Source organism: Monodelphis domestica, chromosome 8 (genome assembly GCF_027887165.1).
Source record: "Monodelphis domestica isolate mMonDom1 chromosome 8, mMonDom1.pri, whole genome shotgun sequence".
Classification (NCBI taxonomy): domain Eukaryota; kingdom Metazoa; phylum Chordata; class Mammalia; order Didelphimorphia; family Didelphidae; genus Monodelphis; species Monodelphis domestica.
This window is the reverse complement of record NC_077234.1, coordinates 130,399,880-130,419,160: the sequence shown is the minus strand read 5'-3', so window position 1 is coordinate 130,419,160 and position 19,281 is coordinate 130,399,880. Positions and strand designations below refer to the sequence as shown.

General features: G+C 34.4%; 1 protein-coding gene across 27 annotated transcripts in view; it reads right to left on the bottom strand.

Annotated features, from left to right (window-relative positions):
* Window positions 1-19,281, bottom strand: part of LMO7 (LIM domain 7) — a 241,756-nt gene that overhangs the window by 45,404 nt on the left and 177,071 nt on the right. For 8 of the 27 annotated variants that reach the window (XM_056807325.1, XM_056807327.1, XM_056807328.1 and 5 more), the window contains 9 exons: window positions 18,224-18,422; window positions 14,090-14,342; window positions 13,440-13,706; window positions 12,207-12,503; window positions 11,665-11,865; window positions 9,134-9,853; window positions 7,932-7,961; window positions 2,636-2,753; window positions 542-684 (listed from right to left, as the gene is read on the bottom strand). In XM_056807325.1, coding sequence (XP_056663303.1) covers window positions 542-684; window positions 2,636-2,753; window positions 7,932-7,961; window positions 9,134-9,853; window positions 11,665-11,865; window positions 12,207-12,503; window positions 13,440-13,706; window positions 14,090-14,342; window positions 18,224-18,422 — 2,228 coding nt within the window. Of the gene's footprint in view, window positions 1-541; window positions 685-2,635; window positions 2,754-7,931; window positions 7,962-9,133; window positions 9,854-11,664; window positions 11,866-12,206; window positions 12,504-13,439; window positions 13,707-14,089; window positions 14,343-18,223; window positions 18,423-19,281 lie in introns of those variants that run through there. The other 19 variants (XM_056807332.1, XM_056807336.1, XM_056807333.1 and 16 more) reach the window with 6 other exon arrangements.

The window sequence follows — 19,281 nt, the reverse complement described above, 5'->3', positions numbered from 1 at the left end:
CAAAATCATAGTTCAGGTTATAATGTCTTTTTCAGGAAAAATTTGGTATTATTCAAACTGAAAGGAATATCAAATGTGCATTTTGCCAGATATGCCCATATGATACTTTAACAGAATTTATAAAATTAGTTTACAAAGAAAAAACAAGTATATTTCACATTAGCTGTTGTCATCAGTTCATTCTTAATATTAAATGGCAAAAAGAACATATCACTTAAAATTCATACCTATTTTAAACATAATATACTCTTATAAGGCCATACCACTGTTTAGGACATCCTATGCATGCTTCTTGTTTGTTTTTCACTTAGAACAAAATCCTGACTATTTCCACTACATTTCAGGTTTACAAATGATTAACATGCCAGTCAACAGTTCCTAAACAACAGCTATGTCAAGCTGGGGCCAGTTTGGGAGGTTAGGGGAGGGGGGGGGGGGAAGAACGAAAAGAAAACATCCATTTCTAACACTGACTTCTATGAAATGCAACTACTGGAATGCAGTAAGTCTCCTCTGCTCAAATGCAATCCAGCTTTCTTACCTGTCCTGAAGAATTTCTCTAAATGTTTTTGCACTCCTCTCAGACCTCTCAAGAGACTGCTTTTCAATTTCTTCCCTCTCTTCCTTTTTCTTCTGCAGATCTGAAGTATAACTTTTTCGACGATTTTTCCATTTTGCTAGGTCCTAACACAAAATCACATTAGCACAGGTATACCTGAGTTTCTATATACTTCTGTGTAGCAGCTAGAGAGTACCAGAGTATCCTATTACACAGCTGAAACTATTTACTCAAATTAGATGCTAAGGTGCCCTAATTTTCCTTTATATAGCTTGTGTTTCTGTACCAAGGCTTGATCTCATGCATGTCTCTCTGTCTCTGTCTGTCTCTCTTTCTCTCTGTCTCTCTGTCTCTCTGTCTGTCTGTCTGTCTGTCTGTCTGTCTGTCTGTCTGTCTGTCTGTCTGTCTGTCTCTCTCTCTCTCTCTCTCTCTCTCTCTCTCTCCCCTCCCTCTGTCCCTTCCAAATTTGACCTAATAATTAGATCCCATTTTTTGTTTTCTAGATTACTGATTTGTCTTCTGTCCATTTCACAAAGAATACTATATGCTTATAAATTAGATACTGAGTCAGAAACAATAATGAACTTTTAAACTTCATTTTCATTTAACACTTTAATAACATTTAATCCAGTGAAATGTTTTAATGTTAAAATGCAATTAATAATGTGATTTTAATAATTGAGTGACAGTGTATTACCCTTAAGAATGTAATAATAAAGGGGGAAAACAAATAGGACAAGGTCCTAAAGGGCCTCATGACAGACTAATATATATGGTCCCCAAGAATGTAGAGCCATTCTAAACTATCAGCCACAAGTCATTCTTTCCAGTTTGATCCTTAGTGGTCCCAAGAGGCTGGTTTAGTTTTAAGATTGCTCCAGGGAATTCAAGTAATCTGAAGAGGACTCAACAAATGACATCTGGAGGTTGTCTATGTTGAATAAGGGCAAAAACAAGTTTTTTTCAAGTCCCACATTCCAAACTGGGACATATGCCCCATCTCACAATCAACTCAGCCTCCAGGAGTAGAGAAAGGCACTCAACATGAGTACTATGTATATACTAAAGCCAAGTTATTATTCCAGTCATTGACCTCAAACTGCCAGTGGCACATCAGAATCAGATATTTCCATTTTTTTAATAAGAATAAAATGGGATACATCAGAAGCCATTTAGTGAAGTACAGCTGTGTTTTAATTTGGCTTAAAACTTTATAGGTATATTCTGTATCAGTCCACTTCTTATCTAGCCTCCATGCTGATAATTTACTACGTATTTAGGGAAAGTGAAGCCAAATCACTGTTTTTTCACAGTAAAACTTTCTTGTCCTCAATGAAACACAGAACTTAAAAGTTATAGAATAGGTAGTATTTAAAAGCAGCATGGAAAATGCAGACACTTCCACTGTTAAAGCATTATTTTCTATGGCTTTTCTAAAGCCCAGATTAACACACAGTTAAGAATCCTAAGAAGTTGATCAGTTGATCAGTCTATCCATCTTGGCTACTATTCCATTCTTTGCAGCTTAATATTGAACTTGAAGCCCCTAAGTTTTGCTATGTTCAAATATTCCATCTATTGTTAGCCACTGGCACTCCTCAAAATCTTTCAGTTTTCAGATATTCTTTTAGGAATCTAAACTGCATCCTCCCAGAATTGAGGCAAAATAATATTTCTACAACTGTTGGCAGTTGTAATTTCTTTGAATTTCAAAACCTTTTAAATTTTGATTTTATTGCTCAGGCCTTTGTCCCTTCTGATTTTGTGAACCCCTCAACATATACACACATAAATACACTAAAGTTAAGGAAACTGGAATTCTGAAATTATGGAATAAGAGAAGCATTGCTCATAATTAATATTGATAGATAGAGCCAAAAAAAATCTAACAATCCTGAGAAGTATCAGTAAACCCACCATGAGACAAGTCTGTGATGCAAAGAAAGGCCATGATTAGTTGACCACAGATTAATTTTAGAAGTGTGTAGAAAAAGAATTTTCAGTGTCATATAAATGCAAATACCCATGACATACCTCATCATCCCCTCCCCCCAACTTTGAGGAATAGGTACTTACATCCTGCCACTGCTGGTCTTGTTCTTGCAGTTGTGATTTTATTTTCTGCATTTCTTCATAACGCAGTTGGCGCAAGCTGTGTACATCCTCTGCAGTGATATCACTCAAGGATTTACTCCTGTAACAGAAAGGTCTGGGGTTACCAAAACTTGCACACTATGAAATATAAGGTAATAGAAATCAGAAAACTAGACATTTGCCTGGGGATTCCATCTAAATTTCTATTGTAATACATTCAGACTTTATAATTTTATAATATCATTACATAAGAGTTGATGCTGTTTTCCTAAAAACAGAAAACTGAAGCTTAATACTAAATAAAAATATGTTTCTAAAAAGTGCTGAGTTCACCCTGAAAATGGTTAAGTCTATAGAGTTCAACATTCAAAATGTCACTGACCAAATTATTTATGTAACTAGGCTAAAATGTTATAAGTGGAAGTATTAAATATAGTTACAAGAATATCATAGCTACATCTCTTTGTTTCCTCTATCCTCAATTGTTTTTTAAGGCTTCATCTCACATTCTGGTCACAGAAATATTTAAAATTATTACCTAATTATTTCCTCAAATTTTCCAGGATTCTAGGGGGGAAAACATAAGCTCTTCTTTCTGATCATTCTCAATATTCTCCTGAAAATGATTTTTCCATGGTCCCCATTGATATTTCTTAAATCCCTTTTTCTTATCCTTTGACCATTCAAAAGTTTTTGATATGACTGACCACCACATGAACTTTGACACACTTGTTTTCTGCAAGAACTGAAATCTTTTCTGAAATGAGTGATTTTTCTCTAACTCTAAATTCCCATAATACTTTTGTGCTCCCCCTTTGAAATTTATCATAGTCTATTTTGTACTCTGTTTTTGCTCACTTTAGTCAGTCAATAAACATCCTACTGAGTGCCTTACATTGTGCTTAGTTCTGGGGATACTAAGACAAGCAAAAAACAGTCCCTAATCTCAGAGAATACATATTCTAAATGTGGAGAGAATATGCAAACAACTAAACAAAAGCAAATCATATATAGGATAAATTAGAAATAATCAATAGGAGTAAAGTACTAGAATTAAGGGGCCAGAGAGAGCAATGGTGTCACAAAAGGCTTGTAGTAGGAGGTAGAATTTTAGCTGGTATTTAAAATAAGCTAAGGAATCCAGATATGAGGGAGATATTTCTAGGCATAGGGGTCAGCCAGTGAAAATGCCCAGAGCTGGGAGATGAGAAGGTCTTGTTTGGGGAACAGGAAGGAAGCCAATGACACCTAACTCGACAACAACAGAGAATGCACTGGAATAGGGAAACACTTGAAAGTATCTGAGACAATCTGAACCAGTCCAGAATTTATCCTGGGTCAGTGTAGGTCAAGTCCTTACAAAGATATCTTTGGAAGGCTCTTGCTTCTAGTTAGCCTCCTTAGAGTAAAAGAAAGGAAGCCTATGTGATAAAGCTTTAGGCCACAAAAAGAGGGAAACATTAATAAAAAGGAACAGATTTTGAACTTGGGCATGTTAGAAAATGTTAATTTCTTCCTCTCCAATAATATATGTACCTACTCTCTCCTCTTAGACCTCTATTCAAAATAATCCATGTACCAAGTTCTCTAAGGAAATGGATAGTGTTGATCTTTTAATTAGCTGTGAGTGTGTTATTTCTAAATAAAATTCCATATGCTTCACTATGTTTACTCTCCATTATCTGTTAGGAAGCTTATTATTCAGAAGTCTCAATTTACTGACTGTCGTACTTTTATTCCTATAAAAACTCTGATATTCTGTTGCATTGAGGGCATTTTTTGAAAATGATCAGTAGCAGAATCTTGAAATACAAACTATGGAAAACATTAATGTTACTAATTATAGCTACAGTTAAATATACTAAGCTGCAGCACTCAAGTTAATTAATTTCTAAAAAAAATTCTATGAAATTCATAAGTTCAAAACTGCAAGAAATAAGCAACTTTAAAAAGAAACAAATGACCTAAGATATATTGTCAGAAATTCTCTAAATCAGCCCTTTACAACAAACTGAATGAAATTCACACCACCAGTTGGGGAATCCACTCCTTTAACCTGAGTCAGCCACAGATGAAATAGGCCACTTGTGCGGTTCTGAATTTGAAATAGTACCTCCCTTCAGACCTCTCACTACATTCTTGAGAGCCAACTTTGGGATTCACTGGAGCAGATGTCAATAAAGCTTGCCAAATACTGTGCAGTGGCTCTGTAATTATTATGAAGAGAAATCAGGAAAAAGGATGAAGAATTTTCAATGGTAAGATTTGGATTCCAATCTCTCGAACCACAAGACCAGAAGATGAACCTACAACTCCTATAAATTGGAAAGCCGCCCATCCATGCTTCAATTACTCCAGATACAGCTCAGACCTATTTAATTTCTTTTATAAGGGGGGCAGTTCTCTCTTCTGGCTAAAAATATGTTAGTGGGACATATACATATGTTGATTATCTTTGATTAAAACTACTTTCAATTAGTTTTTGTTTTTTATTGATATTGGCAACAGATTCTATGGTTTCATCATGTGTTTTAAAATTACTTTTGCACAACCTTAAACCCTTATATCAAATTGTGATCAAAAGAAACTTCTGCCAACAACCATCAAATAAGTATCAGTTTTTAGATTTCATAAAACCACACCAAAATCCATGCAACATAAAAGCATGCACATATGAAATACCACCCACACACAACGCATCCTGTTAGACAAGCCAAAAAATTGACAAATGTTAACAGCTCAACAAAAGCAAGCCAGAAATTACAATGCTAAGACTTAGAGATATAATACACTTCTTTCCCTTTAATGTAGTTCCTGCCAAAAAGACCATGTTAATGGCATTTCCATAATTGGTTGCCTTGCCTTGCAGTAAGACAGAACGATGAGCAGTTTAGTGAGTTCTGAAGTATTACAAACTTCATCAAAAACATTATGCACAGAAAAATAACATATACACAAGCAACATATACACATATTAGATAAATAAAGCAAGCTCTACATTAAAAGCCTAAACCACATCTAATTTCTATTTATAAGCTATAACTTATAATAGACGATGGTTTTAATTATAATAAAACTACCATAAGAAGTTATGTGATTCCATAATTATTCTTTACTGAAATCTTTTAGACAGACAAAATTTTAATGCATGGGATCTCTACTACGACATTCATACTTCACTGTATTTACTCTCCATTATCTGCTAAGACATTCATTATTCAGAAGTCTCAATTTACTGGGTGTCTTGCTTTTATTACAGCAAAAGTTCTGATACTGTGTTGCACTGAGAGCATTTTTTAAAATTACCATCAGTGGCAGAATCCTCAAATACAAACTATGGGAACAATTAATATTACTAAGTATAACTACAGATAAATATAACAAACTGTATATAGCATTCATATTTCTGAATTTCAGTCTTGGCTCTATTCAGGCACTTGGGGCAAATCTAAAGACTAGCAAGTGTAACCATTAAAATAACCACAAATGTTTATACATGTATACATCTTAGGTGTTCTTACCTGTTGTTCACATTAAAAAATAACTTTACTAGCATCTGTTGTTCAGTCATTTCAATAGTGCCCAATTTTTCATGACCCCATTTGAGGTTTTCTTGGCAAAGATACTGGAGCAGTTTGTAATTTCTTCCTACAGCTCATTTTTCAGATGAGGAAACTGAGACAAACCAGGTTAAGTGACTTGCCCAGGATCACACAGCTAGTAAGTATCTGAGGTCACATTTGAACTCAGAAAGAATGATCTTCCTCACTCCAGATCCAACACTATCCACTATGCCACCTCAATATCCCTTACTAGCATAACTGAAATTTATATTTTTAAGGTTTCTCTTAGATTACAAAGAATTTTGAAAGAAAATATTCTAAATTGGTTAACCTTCAGGTAGTTTGTTGAAACAAGTTAGTTAATTCCTCAGTGAATTGTGAACATAAGAGATTTAATATGAGTCATGGAATTTCTTATATTTTCAATGATGTATAAAAAAGGATATCCTAGAAATGATTTTTTAAATGATAACTGTTAAGTTCCTACCTATCATGGGTCTGTCCAAATGTCTCATTTTTACCATATGTTAGTTTATGAAACATTAATTTTTTAGTTATTTTCTATAGCTTTCAATTTACCTGAAATAAATAACCTTTCAGAAAAGGTAAGATCCCAAAACCCTAAAAAACTCAGATCATAGCAAAAGAAAAAAAAATTTAATGTATCGTTTTTAAGAAATAATTTATCTAAAGGACCAAAAATTACTCAAACATTTCTTTGGTTAAGTTGGAATGCCAATGAGATTATTTATATAGTTAAATATAACTATCTGGTATTATGTGTTTGTGAATTAGTGTGTTATCAGCAGCTTAATTCAGATTTATAGTCATGAAAGAAGAAAAGTCTGAAAAATATTTTGTTTTTTCAAGTCATAGAAGTTTTATAAAATTTATTTTGTTGCTAGATTGCTATTGAATATATCCAATAATTAGTTATAATCTTCATTCTTTCAAAGAAGCTACAGTAAAGAATGGAGTCTACCCTTAAATTCTATTGAAAGTTCCTGTGATTGGGATACAGTCTCAAGGGAGAGTGTAACAGTGTAAGTGCAGACTGTAATAGTGTAATTGGATCTATGTCACTAATAATCACTATCAGAAATTAACATTTGATCATCATATAAGAAAATGAGCTCCAAGTTCACGTACTACTGACAGAAGTATCACCATCCAAGCTATAGACCAGAGGAAGTAGCCACTTTTTAAATTAATAATAATACCCTTTAAGGTAATCTAACCTCAAGAAGACTTGAGCCTACATTAATAAATGTTAGCATTCCTTGTTCAAACATAACATTTCTTTTAGAAAAGAAACTAGAATTTGGATTTTAATAAGATATTATATATATATATATACACATATTGCCTATTCATTAGAAAATACTATTCAACCTGTTTATATTCTGATTAATTATTTTCTCCACTTTTACCTACCTCCCTTCTTCAAATAATTTGGGAGAAAAGTCAGGAACTGACTTTTAAATGTCCATTATTCTCTCCTTTGTAATGCTTTAGAAACTAGAAAATGACTTAAAACCTAACTGCAGAGTTTCCTAAAATTTAAAATCTTGCCACATATAACATTTTAAAGCCTCATGCATGGCACACAGCACTCGAGTTTAGTACAGGCCTTAATAAACATGCATCATCAGTTATAGGTTATAGAAAAGGACGACATGGTGGGAAAGTTTTCCATTGTTTCCCATAAAACTTACCCATTCTCATCAGAAATCTTTTGAAAGAGTCTAAGAAACCAGAAAACCAAAAGTTAAAAGTGGCATTAATTTTTTCTGGTTATGTTAGTTTTGCATGTTCAACATTTTATGCACAAATTATTATAACTAGAGATGGACAAATATTAAAAGATGAGAGAGGTTTATTTGTACATTTACTCATATCATAATATACTTAGTCAACCTTATTTAAATAACATTCTCAAAACCTGATGAAATTTTGGCAAAATCTTTTAGGTCTTTTGAATTCTATCTAAATTAGCAATCCTCCCTTTTAGAAACAAACAATAAAGAGCTTCTCATATTTAGATCCTTTGAATATTACATACAAATGAGATACATTCTAATCAACTAACTTAATCCAAATAGATTTGATCTGATTTGTCCACCTCTAATTCATCTAATCAACTGAACATACACCAAAAATACAAACCACTTAACACATAAATGCAGACTCCACCATTTCAAAACTGACCACAGTTATAATACATGAAATTCATATAACACCAAGAATTTCAGTAGCTTAGGACTAATGAAATTCATGCAGTTTTACATTCATCAAAGTTTGCATTTAACCTTGTTAAGCTTCAAATCAAAAGCAAAAATATTTCAAATAACAGAAATTCAAGAAAATCTGAGACAAAATTAAAAGTATGAGAAATGAAATTTGCAATACCATATTTTAGGGAAAAGATTTTAAATCAAAATTATATATACCCTCATGTTTTCTAACATATAATTTCAAACAAATATATCTGGAATGTTTACCAAATGCCTCAACATCAATAATTAATAAGTACTTGTAAAAAGTAGTTGCTATTTCCAATGGAATCTCGAGTTATAATGGAGAATTGTGCTTTTTCCTAAGGTAATGAGCAACTTTCACAACTTTTGGAGTTTAGAATATAGGGCCTGAATAGAATATAGTTTAGCAGGATCTGAGCAGATGAATTTAAGGAATGAAATTATATTATAGTTTTAAAGGGGGAGAGAGGTGTAAATATGGTATTGCACTATTTTTTCCCTCCCAAACAAGAATAATTTTATCAAAGCAAAATGAAATTAAATGTTTCAAATTTGCACATGGCATGCATGGTTTAGCAACACATAATGTTGCCCTCTTTCACAAGAATTAGACAGGACAATCAGCTAAATGAACAATTCTTGCAGAAACACACTCTGACCTCTCAACCATCTGTCGTTTCTTGTGCCTAACTTTGCTGGCTGCTCGAATAGCCTCCCATTTTTTTAAGTCCTCTTCACTGCATGGACCAGGAGTAAAACTGATGGGTGGTATCGTTGTCCCTAGTTTCCAGGACTCAATCTTACGAGTCAACATATCATCCTTCTTTTGACAAGAAGATGGAACTAAGACTCTACAGCTATTATTTTTTTCTTTTGATGAGGATGTCCTTTCAAGTACACAGAGAAATCTGGCTCGGATTTCTGGTGGGAGAGTCCAAGGTTCTGGAAAGGGGACTGGATGGTATTTATCTGGGGCTCCTGATAAAGGCACATCTTTCTTCTGCGCTGGAATTCTGCGAACAATCATGTCATCTTTTTCTAGATCTGGAAGCACTGGTTCACCTTCTCTTTGTTGCAGGATTATATCTCGCTCTATGAAATCATCTGGGACAGAGAATCTTCTAAAATCTTCAAAAGCCTGGAGAACAGCAGGATTCGCATGGAAAGCCCCAGTCTTCCTAACAAAGTAATCGTCATTTTCTAAGTCAGGATCTAATATGACATTTTCAGCATCATCTCTTCTGTAGCCTGGGGCATAAAAGACATTCCTTCGACATGTTATGATCCTTGGGCCAGATGTGGGATCAATTTTGGTCTTTGTTTCAGAAGACAAGATGTCATCAGAATATGTTTGTAAGGCCTGAAGTAATAAAAACTGACTGAAGCATATAAAAGAAAAGGAAGGTAGAATCTTAGAAGCTATTTTAAAAGGCAACTAAGTTAGAGACAAACTAAACAGTACTTATATATAAATGGTTTTTAGGTGCTTAGGCAGAGCTTACTACATCTGGGGGGAAAACCTACCATATCATGCCTTCGCTTTTGCACAATGCTAGGTAAAAAAATATGGAAAACCAATTCAACTAACTAAAAAGAGCCCAATGGAGGAAATCAGAAGTGCCAAAGGATGAAACTAAGATGATTTCTCTGTAGAGAAGCAAGGCTTATACATGGTTTAGTTCATCAAATGTTGTCTTCATACCCAATGAATACACCAATCAAGGAAGATTCTAAATCTACAGCTGGAAGAGATCTCAGAGGGTCTGCTCCAATGTCTTATTTCTAGACAAGATATCACAGCAACTTGCCAAAAGTCACATGAGGTAATAAGGTGCAGGGGCATGAACCTAACCTTCTATGAGTTGTTTTAACTGTGCTATTTTTCTAAATTAATTTCATATGAGGGAAGAATGACAGTGAGGAACTAGTATATTTAGGAGATATATATACATATATATATATATACACATATATGTATATTTAATCTAAAAGGCATATTGTAGCCTGTGAATTTTTTTTAAAATACACGGAAGCAAAAACAATAAACTCTTATTTCTCTTCCTCCTTCTTTCTCCCATTGAGCCCATATTCTTTTTCTGCCAATACTCTTTTTATTTATAAATCCTTTTATTTCTTCTCCAAGCATAAAATAATGATGATGATGATGATGATATATCTTCTAAGGCCATATTTTAGGGAAAAGATTTTAAATCAAAAGTATATTTATTGGGGCTCCTAGGTAACACAGTGGATAAATTACCAGGCCTGGAGTCAAGGAGGACTTGGCTTAAAATCTGACCTGAAACACTTCCCAGCTGTGTGGCCATAGACAAGTCAAAAAATCCTCATTTGCCTAGTTCTTGCCCTTCCCTTATAGTTGTTACTAAAACAGAAAGTAGTTATATTTGCTCCCATATTCCCTAATACATAATTATAAGAAAAACACAGAATTCAAAACTCCCAGTCATAAGAATAGAAAAGAGATTATATAATTAACCATTGATCATTTCTACAGACTTTCAGGTTATAATAGAAATATTGTCTAACATAGCAGATAAAAAGCTGGTCTTAGAAACATGAAGACCCAGTTTCAATTTCTGCCTCTGACATATACTAGGTTTGTGCCAAGGGCAAATATTTTAATCTCTCAGTACTTTAAGAAATTATGAGTTAAAAATAAATTACTGATCTGTGTTGGTGGAAGAAATTCCCATACAGGGTTTTTCCTTATAGTCATAAAATTCCAGATCTCAATCAGAGAAGGAGGTTTCTTAATTTAAAAACAAAAAAGAAATACTTTTTTAAATGACTTGAAAAGTGCTTAGCAAAATACTTTGTCTCCAATGTATATGCATGCAACTAGAAAACCATGAGTTTCTAAATATTTCTATTTTAAAATGCAAATAAAATTGCTATGCCATAGATATTTCGCTCTCTATTTTTTAAAGAGATTAAACTTAAGTTTGAAGTTATTCTTTGTTTAATCTATAAAAATATCAAGACAGCAAGTTTGCCAAAAGACATCTTTTACCATATTTTATATATTGAGTTCATTCAAGAAATGGCAGTTCATGCTTAAGTACAGTAAAAACAAGAATGTCATCTTGACTTGTGTTAGTACAGCTGCAGAAGCAAGTAGATAATCTAAGATCACTCATCAGATGAGTCAGGCTCATGCAATCATATCAACCTTGGTCTATCAGAAGCATCACTGAATCTCCTTTCCATATTTTTTTTCCATGAATGTGGGGCTTGTTTGGTAGCAAGGTCCATTAAGATTGAACGTCTCTGGCAATTGCCATCTGAACCTCGCCCTGCTCTCTGTGCCAGACTAGAAATGGCAGGGTTTTGTTCACACACTGAATTCTCATCTTCTGAGTCTGAATTCTTTCTATTGTTCCATGATATAGGAAAGCGGAGGGAAAAGAAAAATAAGAAGGAAGAGAAAGAAAAAAATAGGACTTCTAAAAATAGTATAAAGTCATAATCACTTATAAAAAAGAATTTTTTCTGGATCCAGGCATCTCTTTAATTTGTTGAATAAATACTTATTTTCACACTTCTATCTCCCAAAGCAACCTCAAAGTATTAAACTGAAGACTTAACCTGGCCAGAAAGTATATGGAGCAACTTGTCTCCCCCCATATCTTTGTTGATTCCAGAGAAGTACATAAAAGTAAATTAACCAAGTTTAAGTATATAAGCTCCACAGAGACATGCATGAAGACAAACCTGAATCCCTGAAACTCCTTATACCATGGCTTGTAAGATGTCTTTTTAATTCTTTTCCAATTCAGATCTTCTGAAGTCCAACATTTGGGGAGAAACTTATCAAAGTCACTCCCTGCAGTGGGCACTATGGGGCTTAGCTTGCGCACATAAAGATCATCTTTTACAATGTTTGGCATTCCCATTGTTTTTTCATCTTCTTCCTCTTCTTCCTCCTCCTCCAAATAGTTAGAGGAGTTTGAAGTTTCTTTTCTTGTTAGCCTGTTTTCCACTTTAGTGTCCCAGTTCCTCCTCTGTTTACTGTTCAAAACATCCAACCAGTTAAGATACTTTATAAACAATTTAACAACAAGTACACAAAAGGCATGCTTTTTTGGCCCAAAGTTCACACCACTGTGAATGAAGCAAATTAGTTCTCACTTTCATCACTGCAATCCCTAAAACAAAGTTAAGGCATTATTGATGCATTTTATATAACCAATGAACCACTGAGGCCAGCAAGAACAATTATTTAGTGACGATGAGGAAGGAAGGAAGGAAGGAAGGAAGGAAGGAAGGAAGGAAGGAAGGAAGGAAGGAAGGAAGGAAGGAAGGAAGGGAGGAAGGGAGGAAGGGAGGAAGGGAGGAAGGGAGGAAGGGAGGAAGGGAGGAAGGGAGGAAGGGAGGAAGGGAGGAAGGGAGGAAGGGAGGAAGGAAGGAAGGAAGGAAGGAAGGAAGGAAGGAAGGAAGGAAGGAAGGAAGGAAGGAAGGAAGGAAGGAAGGAAGGAAGGGAGGAAGGGAGGAAGGGAGGAAGGGAGGAAGGGAGGAAGGGAGGAAGGGAGGAAGGGAGGAAGGGAGGAAGGGAGGAAGGGAGGAAGGGAGGAAGGGAGGAAGGGGGGAAGGAGGGAAGGAGGGAAGGAAGGGAGGAAGGGAGGAAGGGAGGAAGGAAGGAAGGGAGGAAGGGAGGAAGGGAGGAAGGGAGGAAGGGAGGAAGGGAGGAAGGGAGGAAGGGAGGAAGGGAGGAAGGGAGGAAGGGAGGAAGGGAGGAAGGGAGGAAGGAAGGAAGGAAGGAAGGAAGGAAGGAAGGAAGGAAGGAAGGAAGGAAGGAAGGAAGGAAGGGAGGAGGGAAAGGGAGGGAAAGGGAGGGGAAAGGAAGGGAAGAAAAACAAATGACAATAATTTTGGGGGAGTTACTTTCTGGATTATAAAGAATGTATAACACAGTAGATATTCAGATCCAATACAAATCTCTCTGACCTCATTGGGTCCTTGAATCCAGTAGCTAAAGGATCAGTTGTAGAAAGCTTTTGTGAACAAGACTTAGGCAGGCTGGTTTTCAAGATGGAAAGCTGTCTAGGTGCCGAAGAGCGCTCATGTCTCTTTTTCACTCGGAATCTACGGTTGGCTAAGTCATCCAAAATTATGTCAGGCAACCTTCGTTCATTCTCTGAATCTGAACCACTGTCATAGTCACATACCACCATCAGATTTGAAGCTTGTTTCGAAAAACCATATCCTGCTCTGCTAATTTTATGGGAGGTTAAAAATTATTCTTTTCATCTCTACTGAAGTCAATCAAAATAGGTAATAAATTGAAGAAAACAGCAATGCTAAACATGAAGACCTCTAAGAATTGGCTGGTAAATTGAGAGGCATGCCAGTGAACTCAAGAACATACTTTCAAAAATAGGAATTTGCAATCACATACTGATATTCTAAGTTGGAAAAAAGAAATCTCTTACAGATATGAAAGACTAAAATAAGACAGATTGGAGGGGGAAGGGGACTGCTAACACACACATTACCAAAGAATGTCAAAATTATTTTCTCTGTCATGTTCACGTATTGTATCAAAATATATCACAAAATACACTGAATTTGAAAATATTTAGAGTCCACACCAGTACCTTGAGAAGGTTCCATCAGCTTCAGTGTATACAGGACTTGCCCAACTTCTTCGATTATCCTCATTCTTGTCTGGCCTTTTTTTCCTCAGTGGTGCAGGCACATAGGTTGGCTGTCTACTTTTGTTGGGTAAAAAGCGATTGAATGGTAGAGCAGATTTGGGCTCAACAACTGATATCCTTCGATAGGACATGTCATCCTTGTTATAATCCTGCATTTTGAATGTGAGTTCAGAATCTGTGTCACTCTCACAACCTAAAAAGAAGCACACAGACAATTTTTTTTTCCTTTGCTTTACTCTCCAGATTTTGCATCTAACTGAAACCCACACAGCTTGCTCGTTCTCTCTTTCCCTTGGAAACTCAGTGCTGCCGATGCTAACTGCTCGAATTATTTTTAGAAATTTGTCATGAAGTTGTGATAAGAGCCATTAGGTGGAACTTGCTTTGCATACTGGAGCTACATGCATTACATTCTTTCACTGTACCACATTCTATGCAGGAAAAAAAAAAAGCACTAATCTCTTGCCAATCCATCTTTATTTCTAATCTCCTCTCCCACACACGCCTAACCCCAAGTAGTTTTCCAAAAACCTACTTTGCATAGCAAATTGTGTAAAATTCTTAAATCAAGTCATATCTATTTAAAATAAGTTGCTAAAATAGTTCCAGGTAATTTAGTAATTTTAACTAAAGTAATGCAAATATATTAAATGTATGCATGTATGTCTACATTGGAGAGACACAAAGACAAATATCCTAACTCCTTTGGTTAGTGATTAGATGGAAGCAGTGGGCCAAGTTTAAGTTATTCACTCCTGGTAACAATGGAAATTGCTATGGGAACTTTGTATTATGATGCTAAATCATTTGCACAATTTTTTTAAGTGCACCCATTTATACTTTCCCTATTCAAACACAAAAAGTATTTTCTATCTTTAGGAGACAAAAAGAGACAAAAATAAAAAGGAAGGAGGCTTGAGAGAAACAAAAAGGAAAAGGATTTGATTTTCCAATCAGAAGATACTTGCCCCAACTAACTATGGCTACTGATATAATCTCTCTCCCTTCTTTCTCCCACTTTTACTACCACTTTTACTCCCTTCACTTTTCTTCCTTTGTCATGCTCACCACAAAGACAGCACTGTTCAATGCACTCTCAGCTACATGTGTTAACAGCAGTTGGAAGACTCAGTAGGAAAGAAAGATGGTAATGTGAAGGACAACAAGGCTGGTCTAAGCTGATGATGTTTTGTCTCACGTGTGATGGGGCATCTACAGTAGCTAACGGAGAAAGGGCAGAGACCTACTAGCAAAATGCCATAGTGATAGGAAAAGAGGATATATCAAGTTGCTTGGGGAAGAAAAGGAAATAAAAGTTCTTACATCAGTAGTTCTTAAGGTGGGAACCATTACCTGGTTGGGATTTTAAATTATCATCTGAAATCTTTGTATCATATAATACATTTAAACTATTATTGGAGAAGGAAAACATGAACTTCACCAGATTGCCAAAAAGTTCCATGGCATGAAAAAGATTTAGAATCCCTTTCTTAGAGCTTATGACTGAATTGGACAAGTTGCTAATGCTACAAGAGATTTAATTTGTCTATCGGTATTTTTTCCAACAATATCACACTCAAAATTTTATTGGAGTATTATTTATTGAAGTTTGATGAAAATTTACAACTAAAACTTAGATCACTCTGAGAGTTGAACTTGTGAGTTATTTTGTATTTTGTATTGTTACTGTATTTACACATATAAAGGCAATCTTTCATTTAAAAATTTCCTCACAATTCTTCTAAGTGGGAAGTAAATACAATATCTACATTTTACCTATAAGAAAACAAAAGCATAGAAAGTTGTTCCTTAACCTTCATATGGTTGGAGGTATCTGGGATGTAGACTACATGAAGGTAAAGAGAATGTAATAAAGGCATAAAGATAAGACTGGAGTAAGATGTAGAAAGCCCAAAACCAACTTAATCTTTACACCATTCTGCTAACCCCTTAAAAATGCTTATCAGTAATAGAAATGCCACCAAAAGCGCAAAAAAGAAAAAAAACTATCAGAAATTTATAATCTGCCTTGTTTTGAAGTCTATTAAGGAACTCCTTAATGATGGCCAATTTACAATACTAACCAATAAATATTAGGGTTTTTTTTTTAACAATTCACAGAATCCCCTAAGGAGGAACCATTTTATTTAAATGGATATATACTCAAACCTTAACCATCAGCATTCCATGAACATTGCCAGTATTTCCATTTCCAAAAATTTCAGATAAAAATAAATCTACAATTCCAATTCAGTTCACAACCCACCCCCAAAAATAAAAAAGAAATTAAGAGGCTTCTATGTCATTGACACTATGTTAAGAAGTAGATAGAAAAATGAAAATAAACAATTATAGCCTCACACTTACAATTTTAGAGAAAGTGATGAAGACAAAGTGATAAATGCAAAGGAAAAATCAATATAGATTATGAAAACCTTCAAGTAGAAATTATTAGGGAACAGAGAAATGAGATTTTATAAGGAAGCGGTTGTTAAATTGAGCCTGAATTGAAAGGTTTTCAAATAAGTGGGAATGGAGAGGAGTGGATTTGAGATATGAGGGACAGAATGAGCAAAAGTATAAAAAAAATGGAGAGCAGAGAACAAAAAGAGGGACAGTGTGTTGGACAATTTAGCTGGAAATATAGAATACATAAAAAGGTATGTTTGAAATGAAGTCAGAAATACAACTTTCTTGGGAATAGATTTTAGATTATTTTTTATGCCAAGATAAGGATTTTAGGCAATTCAATGGGCAATAGGAAATCATTGAAGATTGTTGAGCAAGAGAATTATGTTATTATTCTTAATGTGGTCATGAACTCTCAAGCAGGTACTTGAATTCAAGTACTGCTCAACTACTATTTTTGAACATTCTAATGTTTTTGTCTTCATACATATTTCTCTTTCATTTTCTCATTAATTATTTATCTACCTATTAATTCCTTGAATATGTATACACATATATTTTATATATGTATAATAAATATATATGATACAAATATAATATGTAACATGTTTCAAGTTCTTTGGACAGTTTCATAATAAGGTGAGCTAAGAACTTCAATGGCTATTTCTCTAGTAATAGTTTAGTTACTCAGGTGAACTGTGTATTAAAAATTACCTAAATAAGAAGATAAAGGGACTTCTGAAAATACATTATCCACATACCTTGAGAATAAATTAACTGACACTGACACCAGAAATATTTATGAAAAATAACTCATGCATCTATTTTTAAAGGGACTAAAGTTGATAGCTAGTGGCTTTTTAAAATAAATGTAATAGTTGGTAAGTGGGAGTTCATTTTGAAAAACTCAAAAATTCAAGAATATCAAAGTTTTATGTAGACTGAATTGAGCAAATGGATAAACAACCTACTGACATAGTCTGACTCACTATTCCAATTTTGTAGCTGTTTCCTGTTGAAGAGGGTGGAAGCAAAGGAATTTTCCAGGAAGGAATATTCCTTTTCTGAAAATACAGTCAGGAACATCCAGAGATTTAAAGATAGAAATACTTGATATGACTTGATCCCAGAGAAGAGATAAAGAATGCAACTTTGTCATTTATTTAAATGTATAAGGGTCTATAAATGCAAAATATTGTATATAGAAGGTGTCAAACTATCATTGGTTTTACTTAACTTTTTTTTTCCTTTTTGGTATCGTTTTTTACAAAAAAGCTTCTCTGGATATAGGATGGGAAGGGTACTTTCAGAAATGACTATGATGTAAAACCAAGACATTAATACTGATTTTTTTTAAAAGACAGCTAACATTCCACTGTAATAGTTGGGATAAAGTAATGGGCTTAGGGACTCTTAAACTGGCCTTCATCTCTTATTTTTTTTTTAATTCTAGATACACAGATTTAATGAGAAAAGGATAAAGTAATAGTAAAGGAAGGAAATATCAACATTGCTACATGATGATTTGACTGCTTTGTGGCCCTAAATTTTTCTACCTTTATTTGCCCCAAAACACATCTCTCCTGCTATATTCTATAACACAAACTCTTCGATCCAAGGAAAACACATTAGTTGAATAATTTTTAACAAAAAAAATTAAGTTACCTTCACTGCCCCCTTTCAGAGTTAAATCTGATGAACAGCTCGTGAATGACCTAGACCCAAAAGAATCCAAGCTATCAAAGGAATCGTCTCTTTTGTGGTAGGCTGAAGGACTAAGAAATTCTCCACGTTCAGTATACCAAATATCTCCGTAGCCACTGTCTCTGCCACTCCTCTTCAGACTGCTGGAGTCTTCAAGGGCCTAAGGAATTTTATTTTTAAATTAACAATGGGTTAGTTTAACCTCCTAAGAATTTAATCAGCCATTACTAATAATTTTTGTTTGCATATTTCACTCAAAAGACACTGTGGCCAATAGGAATAGAAACGTTTTCTCTATTGGGTCCAAGATACAAAAGTCAAAGAATGAATCAGTGTCAAATCTAGACTCAAGGTGGAATTTACATGATTGGTGCCTCTCTAGTAACAGTGTTTAAAAATAAGAAAGATGAGGAAGGAATTTTAAGAGCTAAAAAGGCATTACCAAAACAAAAGGCAGGTCTGGTCCTCCTACTAGAGTCAAAGAACTTTGGCTAAAATCCCAACTATATTATTATCTGCCTCTATAACCTTGAATAAGTCACTTAATTTCTCTAGACCTAAGTTTTTTTTACCAATAAGATGTAGCATTCCCTTCTCAAAAAGCACATAGGATCATAGACTTGACAGGACCTTAAAGACCCTCAAATCTTAACCCCTTATTTTACAGATGAGGAAACTAAGATACAGAGTAGATTAGGTGATTAACCAACCCAGGGTCATAGAGTTTATAAATTTATAAAGTAGGACTTTAATCCAGGAGGTTATTCTATATGATCTCTAAGGTCTCTCCTATCTCTAAACCTTCTGAAATAAAATTGAACTATGAAATGTCTCAAACTACTATTTTAAAATTATCTATAATTAATATTAAGTAGTAATAACAATGACAACAAGTTATGTAGTTCTTCAAGGTTTACAAAGTGAAAAAGGAAAAACTATTTTAAAAAGGAATATGCTATAAATATATTCTTTCAAATGCTAATATATAATAATGTCTGACATTATTATCTGACTTCTAG